The sequence below is a fragment of the Polyergus mexicanus genome, unplaced genomic scaffold (assembly GCF_030449975.1).
Source record: "Polyergus mexicanus isolate NDT 795.1 unplaced genomic scaffold, iyPolMexi1.0 SCAF_1, whole genome shotgun sequence".
NCBI lineage: Eukaryota > Metazoa > Arthropoda > Insecta > Hymenoptera > Formicidae > Polyergus > Polyergus mexicanus.
In genome coordinates this window covers 1,109,809-1,118,665 of record NW_027223321.1, presented here as the reverse complement: position 1 = coordinate 1,118,665, position 8,857 = coordinate 1,109,809, and the positions used below count along the sequence as shown (strand labels likewise).

The window sequence follows — 8,857 nt, the reverse complement described above, 5'->3', positions numbered from 1 at the left end:
AAAATTAAAATTATGAAATTATTAAAAATTTACGATTTAAAAAAAAATATCTTTATCAATATAAACAGAATCTTTTTGGTTATTCAATTAATTTCGATTATTCGAATAATAAAATATAGATAAGGTTTCAAGACGATGGATATTATTAGAGGCTTTATCGCGTCGAAATATTTAGCGATAAAGTATTAAGTATTGCGATGATGGCGATCAATTAAATTTTCATTATAAGAAGAAAAAAAAGAGAAAATGAAAGATTTTAAAATTATCAACAAATTCAATCCTATTAATGATCATTCAACACATTTTACGAAATACAATATATTCCTCTATATGTCAATGATAAATATCACACGATCCAATAAATAAAAGTAACATTTTTTATCGATGGATATTTCATCGAAATATTCATCGATAAAATAAGATACAATAAGCTACCGAAAAAAATATAATTTTGATCTTACTATACATAAATTAAGAAGCAGATATATATTATATATAATTGGAAAAATATAAGATCTCACATCTCACTATAATTTTATGGAATTTTTATGGTTGGTGCAGAATGAACAACGACTTGAATCTTTTATATTCTACATATAACTTTCACATTATATAATTCTTTACTTTTTCGAGATAAATGAGAAATGCGTCCTTATTCTAAAAGACGCACATTTATAATATCCTTTGACATCCGATTAATCGATATATACATGGTCGATATACAGGGTGTCTGATAAACACCCTGTGTATACATATCTATAGGTAAAACTTTCGATCTCGAGAGTGCGATAACCGTTTATGTTCGGCGTGGCATCCGATTGCATCGTATTACGACGTCATAGCATTCGGAGAAAAATGTAATTCATAATGAGATTATGTAAGATTATGTGGCGCATAGCGCGGCGATGTCTCCCAAAAGTAGCACATTAGATAGACGAGCAATTTGACGTAAGTCAGTATTTATTATTAATCGATTTTGCACGACGAGAGGTCGTTGGGCGAGTGGACGATCGAAGATGATTACGTCATGCAACACAGTGATTTTATTAATTTTTCAAAAAAATCTTACGATTGGACACCGCATCAATAATTTCAATAATTACGTGCAATATGCATTGTTCTTTTTTTATTTGAAACAGTGATCATGACAGTGTAATATTAGCGTTGAAAATATAATGAATTTTAGATTTAAATTATAAATGTAGAAATATATAGATTTTGAGAAAAATATTTTGATTTTTCTTATCTTTGTAATAGGATTTACTATCTCTAACTTGATAAATTCTATGCTTACTTTTCCCGCCCCAAGTGTTTAATTGTATCGACGCACACAGCGTATATGCTGTTACATGCTGTAGATTTTACGTCTTGTAAACTTAATTTTTATTGACTTGAGCATCATTGATCGTTCAAATGCTTCCGTCCTAGCGTCAGTAGTATTCGTGTGTAATATTTGTACTTAATTTATTTTAGTTTTACGAACAAATTCGTTTCGCGCTCTATTTAATTGCGCACGATCAAGCAATTGTTTTAATCGAATGTATGATGTTTTATTATTGGGAATGAAAATCAAAGTGGTCGATCTCCAGTATTATTAAAGCTCTCGATAATAAATGGGAAATGAAAAAAATAGTAATATACTAAGTGAAGATATAAGAAACGGAATGGTTAGTGCGGAACAGCAACGAAAAAAAATTATTAGTCGCATAGCGTAATAATCACTTCATTATCAAGACAGTCAATTTCAGCATTGTGTGTGTTAGTCTATTTTCATTCCCAATATTGATAAGAGTCGCCCATAACTTGGAGAGCGAAAGGGGGATTGCACGAAAGCAATCGCGGGGTAGATGAAATCAGATTTCGTAAGATTGTCGGCCGCGTGACCACCGTATAATATAAATAAATAATAAAAAGTCAACGTGCTCCCCCTGGCCTAAGATAGTACGATTGCGGCTATATTTATGGCTAGAAATACGCACTGTGAATCGCGTGTCGCGAGAGAGAAATTATGACATGATCTATATGCGTTGGAAGGCATAAAGCAATTATAAAGCGTATAAACTCAAGACTCTGTATTTACGAGAGATTTCTCACAAGCAGAATAACCTATTATTTTTAATGTCTAAGTTTCAAAATGCTTTATCTAGGCAATAACAAATTAATTAACTTATAAATAGATGAATAAATATATAAAAATATAAATATATGTATATACATATATATACATACAGGCTGTCATTGAAAAGACCAGCCATATCTTCGGAGAGAAAGTACATTTATTATATAAAAAAGATGAAAATATTATTTTACGATTCTATAGAGGCTCGAGAAACGCTCTCTGTTTTCCGAATTATTCTCGGAAACTTTTCAGATATTATTAAAATTATAATAAACGTATATATTGTGAGACCGTTTCTTTTTACAAGATATTTTCATAATTTTTACATGACAAATGTACCTCCAAAGTTTATTCTTAGTCGGACGTTCTAATGACACCTTGTATACGCATATACTTATATAGGATATCCCGCCATTTTTTCACCTACATATTCATTGATTAGTCTGGAATATACTTTAAAAAAATTTAATATTAAAGTTCTTTAATATTAAATAAATTTGGCATTAGTTTATAAAAATTAGATATTTTTTTTATCTATTTTTATTTTTAAAACTTTATTTACTCGTCAACAATCTAAGTAATATAAATCTAATATAGAATAATTTTTATAATCCCAAATTATCACTATTAATATATTGACACTTATGTTAAAAAAAAAATTGATCCTAGATTAGTTAGAGAATTCGTAGAAAAATATAATGGTAATAATCGTCGGGCAACCTGTATGAAAATATATATGTATTTACAGAATTGTACAGGATGTTGGGTAATGGGTGCATTTATGTGGCAAACGAAACGATATTCCTTTTTAGAAATTGAATTAATTTCTTTTTTTCATAAAAATTTTATTAAAAAATAATTATAAATTTTTGAAGTTTAAATATTAATATTTCAGTTATTTATAATATATATTCTTAAAATTCAAGACTTATAGTTAAAGCTATATATAAATATATATAAAATACAATAAAAAAATTAACATTTTATTATTTATTTGCATTAAGAGAAAGATATACTTTTAAATATATATATATATATATATTTTTTTTTATTGATTGCATTTCAAGAATTGTTTGCGAAAAGCTTTTATTACAAATAATGCGTTCCAGGTTTTTAAATGAGAAATATCGCTATGTCAACCAAATAGTTGCGTCTATTTCCAAACGCCTTATGTGTATACATATAAATCTCGTATATTTACATAGCTTTACATATTTATTAATTATGCATATATACATCATTTATATGTATATATGAACTCGCAATTGCTTTCAAGACTGTGGACACACACATTATAAATGTATAAATGTTTAAATAAATTATTATAATGTGGTACTCAATTATAATATGCCATTTTTTATAATTATTTGAATCTGCGATGCAGATATTCTTCAAATGCTACTTTTATATATTATATCAAAATTCATTATTTCAACTATTAGTTACTCAAAAATAATGTGCGATATCCATGCAGCAGTTGATTAGAGAAATTGAAAATCCACTTACCTTATTCGATGATTATTTCGCTGTGGTTTCTACGTTTTTTCTCCTTTGTTAACATCCTTTTCTCCTCCTTTGTTTTCCTATCCGTGATCTCGTAGACTGCCAATTTGTCCTGAAAAAATGTAAAAAAAAAAAAAAAAAAAAAAAAAAAACCCCGAATCAATATCATAACTATACGCAACGTTTAATACATTAGATAGATGTTGTAATAAAATATAATGTATGGTATTCATTCTCGATGATTCCATTAATACTTACTTTAATGATGTCGGCGGCTACAGAGTACCACAGTCGCGTAGAGTCGACATGGCGAAACGTGACGTCATACTTTTGCAATATCGACGCGACATATCGAATTTTCGCATAATACGATCGCCCGAGACTTTTTTCGACACTCCCCATATTCACGATTACTTACAGGCATATTTATTGTCTTTAATTAAAAATTGGGAATCTACAATTTTGATATGAGACGAGCGACTTTTGTGATCATAATATCGTAATATTACCGTAATATCGTTACGATATCGTAATATAATTATGAACGTAGGAATCGCAATATTATTCACGCGATCAATTAATTACGTTCCTTCGATATTTACGATGCTCAATAGCAATTATATCAGAAATATCCCGACGCCACGATAATCGCGCGAAACGAACCGAAAAACGAACGCGAAATCGACCGAAGCATCTCGATTCTCGATTCCGTTGGACATTGCGGTCCGATTCCGATATTCCGAGTTCACTACTCGACTCAAACATGGCTGTACGAATTATTTGAGTGCTAATTTCGACGAAACTTTAATACACAGATATATATATCGAATGTAGAACACGAATATCTTTTATCACTAATTATTAATAAACGCATTGCAATTTTCATCAGTCAATTGACTTGTCACTGTCAATAGTATTACGTACAGATCGCGTGTATATAAAGTTCGTACACGCGATACTACCAGCGAGAATTGCAGAGACTGAGAAACTTCGAAGTAACCTTCACGACGGTCAAGATAATATTAACGATAAGCGAGAGCTATTCGGCGAGGAATTTTTTATCAATACCGTCAACAAACGCTCCCGCTGCCGAGATGTCTCTCTCTCCCACCATCCTTCAAAATAATATTTATCGCTTAATACTATCTCGATTGTGTCGCGAGGATTAATCGGAACTTCTCGCGATTCTCGCTGTTGTCATACGCGCGCGTGACTCGCTCGATCTATTAATATTATCGAAAGTGACGAATCGACTATCCGATGAATGCCGCGACGCGTCTGTCAATATAATTAGTGATACAAATTATTATACAATATTCGCAGTATATATTCGATATACATACCTTGCGTTAGCCATATTTGATTTACGTACTACGATTACTATAAACTCGGAATCTCGAAATCGGACCACATCGTGATCCTAAAGTCCGTATCAGACTACGTATTGAAAATTGAAATTTCACCAATCAAGATAAAAGGAACTAAAATTTCCTTGTCCTGATTGGTCAAAATTTCAATCTCGATTCATAGTCTGATACGGGTTTTATGGATGCTTTAGACAGTTTATAACGTACGATCCAATAGGAGAGCGTTTTTTTTATAGTGATAAAAATGTCGTTGATTAAAATCCACATTTTCTATTGGATATCAACGTCAGATATCGGACGTAATGTGAATTTTCCGTAATGGAACGAAAAATTGATACGTTTACTAGTTTGTTAGTAGTCTTCGCGCCGCGCTCGTCCAGTAGTTGTGACGTTTGTGGAATAAATGTTCTTGTATTACTTTAGCGTTAGTTTAGATTTGATTTCTTCGCGTTTGATTACGTTCGCTTTTGTCTCTCCAGTTTGACAGAATATCCGTCAAGTATGATATTTAAAATATGTGTGTGAAAGAATAAAATGTCTTTTAGATAATGCGATATATCTAATCTACGACAGTTGTTACAATTTATACGATCGGAAAATAACCTCACGTTGTATACAGATTTCATAAATACATGGAAATGTATTTAATATCTTATACAACGATACTGATTTCTTTTTTAATATCGTGTCGCACGTGGGAGGTATGTATCTGTTTTATTAAATTAGCAGAATTTGATTTGTCTCTTGTTAACATTATTTATTAAATTTAAAGGTACCGGAAAACTTTGCGAAAACTGAACATTCCAACAATTGGGCAGTTTTGGTCGACACATCGCGTTTCTGGTTTAACTATCGACACGTCGCGAATGTTCTATCTATTTATCGAAGTGTTAAACGTTTGGGAATACCAGATTCGCAAATCATTCTTATGATAGCCGATGATATGGCGTGCAATCCTAGAAATCCTAGACCAGCGACTGTTTTCAACAACATTAAACAACATATTAATGTTTATGGCGATGATGTAGAGGTTGACTATAGAGGTTACGAAGTAACGGTAGAAAATTTTGTAAGATTATTGACTGGTCGTTTAGCGGAGGAAACTCCAAGATCCAAGAAACTATTAACGGATGAAGGTTCAAATATTTTAATTTATTTAACTGGTCATGGCGGTAATGGATTCTTAAAGTTTCAAGATTCTGAAGAAATCACTAGTCAAGAGTTAGGAGATGCGTTAGAACAAATGTGGCAAAAACGAAGATATCACGAAATTCTATTTGTAGTTGACACTTGTCAAGCGAGTTCAATGTATGAAAAGTTTTATTCCCCAAATATATTAGCAGTCGCTTCTAGTTTAGTAGGGGAAGACTCACTTTCTGTAAGTAACAAGTTATATTGTAATTATACACAATTGTGTCAGAATAGTATCTATTCTAATCTATATATAACCATGCTTGTAGCATCATGTGGATCCTGCCATTGGTGTTTATATTATAGATCGGTACACCTATTACGCATTAAACTTTTTGGAAAAAGTGGAACCATCTAGTTCTAAAACTTTGGGAGAATTTGTAAGCATCTTGCTTTAACAATAGATTCAAATCTTTTACCATATTGCTTTAAGGTTTATTATTTTCATCTTTTTTTTTTTTAGTTGAAAGTGTGTCCAAGAGATTATTGTTTGTCGACAGTAGGTGTAAGAAAAGATTTATTCAGGAGAGATCCAGATAAAGTGTCAGTAACAGATTTCTTTGGGTCTCTTAGGCCTGTGGAACTTACAACAAATATAATTAATGTTTTACCTGTTAAATCAAATCATACAAAAATTGAAGAGCCAAAAGGAAAATATAGTTATGTTGCACAATTCCCTGATGTATCCCAACTCATATGAATGATAAGAATAGAAAATTTTTTGCTATAAATTTAATCATTTGATTTTAGTTTATTATTTGGAGATTATAAAAAATAGGTATGTTTTTAATCCATATTATCAATTTGTATGATTGTTACAATAGAAAACTGCTATTTCTAACTATTTTCTATACTTGTTCTCTTTTTTTCTTTTCATCTTTCATACAAGTATATATAATACTGATCTAACAATAAGTGTTAATACTTATTTCTATAGACTTTAGATGAGTATGCATCAAAGAATAGACTTGAGACATCTTATAAGACACTTGATGATAATATTAAGGCAACATAGTGTTAGAGTTTTCATTATCTTTTTTCAATTAAATAAATCGACATTTTTTTTTCTCTATCACTATTAATATGAATATATTCTCATCATCTTCTCTCTTTCATTTCTTTTGCTCTATGTAGAGTAGATCGTGGTCAAACAACGATTTCTTAATATGTATATAATTATATTAATATTAAAAAAATATGGATTTTATTTTTTTACAAGAGTAATGTACGAGTCATCTTTAACACTGTGTGTTCTAATTTTGAGAAACTTTTGATTGGCTGATTTTTAAATATTTTTCGCTTAATTAAAGCTTATGCTTGTTGCATGTATAATATATCTCGATATTATCATTTTTGTCTGCGAATAAGAAATCTCATAAACAAGCAAATTGTGATATTCTAAACTGACGATCAAATAGATCATAGATATCTTTGCCTTGGCTTAGGTCAGTGAAATGACCTTAATACAAATCATATTTTGTGGAATTATCAGTCATGCTGTCATTAAATTAATATCTACTTAGAAAATAAAAAGCACGATTTGTTTATTCAGCATAATATAAGAGTAAACAGTTCTATGTATTGCGCTGCAAATGACGTAACGCGTTGCGCATCAAAATTTAGCAGAAAATTGGATTTTCCGTTTTATCGAGATAATTATGTTTGCATATAAATATGAGCTTTCCGAGATTAAAGTATCAGTTTATCGTGAACATTAGCCTTGTATGGTATACTTATATTTCTTACAATTAGTGTACGATTTTTCTAAAAAGTGTATCTGTGTACGTGTGCATGAAAAATACGCATACATATATATATACATCAGATACTCTCTGTACATTCATATAAAGTGAGTACATTTTTTATATAAAGATTTTTATTTTTCTCGAATAGTCTGTAACACAAACTATCAAATCAGATAGTGATAATTAACTTTTGCTATTGCGATTCTAATTATTATTGAAATATGTTACAGATGTGGCGCATATTTTATTGTATCTTTTGTGTTTTGATATGTTCTGCGCAAGCATATGTAGCAAATCAAAACTTCATAGAAGTACACGAATTGAATTCTAAGGAATTGTCACCTCTAGATCAACTGGCTCCCATAGATCCCGCTTTACATGCTTTTCCAACAATTCCAACAGTCCCTCTCTTGCCAAATTGCATGAAACAAGGGATCCATTATTTGAGGGATCCATTTAACTGCGGCAAGTTTTATCGTTGCGAATACGATCAAGGTGTACCAATGGCATACTATTGTGAATCAGGATTAATATTCAACACAATAACAGAATCATGTGATGATCCGCAATATGTACAATGCTAATGTATAATAATAGAAATATTGTTCTTTTTTCTGATATTCTGCGATATATATATATATATATATATATATATATATATATATATATATTCATATTGTATTTTAAGTACCAAGAATTTAATTTCAAAATTTATATTTATGTATTTATCACGTTATACTTGTTGTATTAAATGCAAAATGTTTGCAATATTAAAATAAATTTATTTATTTTTGTTGTGATTATATTTTTTTTATTTTATGCAATAATAATTAGCATATAGCATTGCTATGATTATTCTAACATACATATATAATATATTATGGAAGTATAATGTCTTCTCTTTTATATGGTTTTTATAAACAACGCGAGAA

General features: G+C 30.1%; 2 protein-coding genes and 1 long non-coding RNA gene across 4 annotated transcripts in view; 2 read left to right on the top strand and 1 right to left on the bottom strand.

The window, feature by feature from the left end:
• Positions 1-4,145, bottom strand: part of Rme-8 (receptor mediated endocytosis 8) — a 70,273-nt gene extending 66,128 nt beyond the window's left edge. Inside the window, exons 1-2 of one of the 2 annotated variants that reach the window (XM_070304909.1) lie at positions 3,881-4,145; positions 3,626-3,734 (exon numbers count right to left, since the gene is read on the bottom strand). The gene's annotated coding sequence lies outside the window, so the exon portion shown is untranslated. The remainder of the gene's footprint in view (positions 1-3,625; positions 3,735-3,880) is intronic. The other variant, XM_070305069.1, reaches the window with a different exon arrangement.
• Positions 4,146-5,334: 1,189 nt separating this feature from the next.
• LOC138937809 (putative GPI-anchor transamidase) lies at positions 5,335-7,179 on the top strand. Its single transcript, XM_070304485.1, has 4 exons — positions 5,335-5,690; positions 5,762-6,367; positions 6,450-6,560; positions 6,644-7,179. Exons 1-4 carry the CDS (start codon positions 5,622-5,624, stop codon positions 6,878-6,880), a joined length of 1,023 nt encoding a protein of 340 aa, XP_070160586.1. The 5' UTR covers positions 5,335-5,621; the 3' UTR covers positions 6,881-7,179.
• Positions 7,180-7,194: 15 nt separating this feature from the next.
• On the top strand, positions 7,195-8,728 carry LOC138937874 (uncharacterized). The gene is made up of 2 exons (XR_011447587.1): positions 7,195-8,029; positions 8,156-8,728. It is a non-coding gene; the product is annotated as an uncharacterized lncRNA (long non-coding RNA).
• Positions 8,729-8,857: the final 129 nt, after the last annotated feature.

What these genes read in the sequence shown, in the direction of transcription:
- LOC138937809 (XM_070304485.1), top strand. Translation starts at nt 5,622, where the DNA reads ATGGAAATGTATTTAATATCTTATACAACGATACTGATTTCTTTTTTA. An exon ending in TAGGGGAAGACTCACTTTCT is followed by an intron (nt 6,368 to 6,449) that starts GTAAGTAACAAG and finishes CCATGCTTGTAG; the next exon opens with CATCATGTGGATCCTGCCAT. An exon ending in CTAAAACTTTGGGAGAATTT is followed by an intron (nt 6,561 to 6,643) that starts GTAAGCATCTTG and finishes TTTTTTTTTTAG; the next exon opens with TTGAAAGTGTGTCCAAGAGA.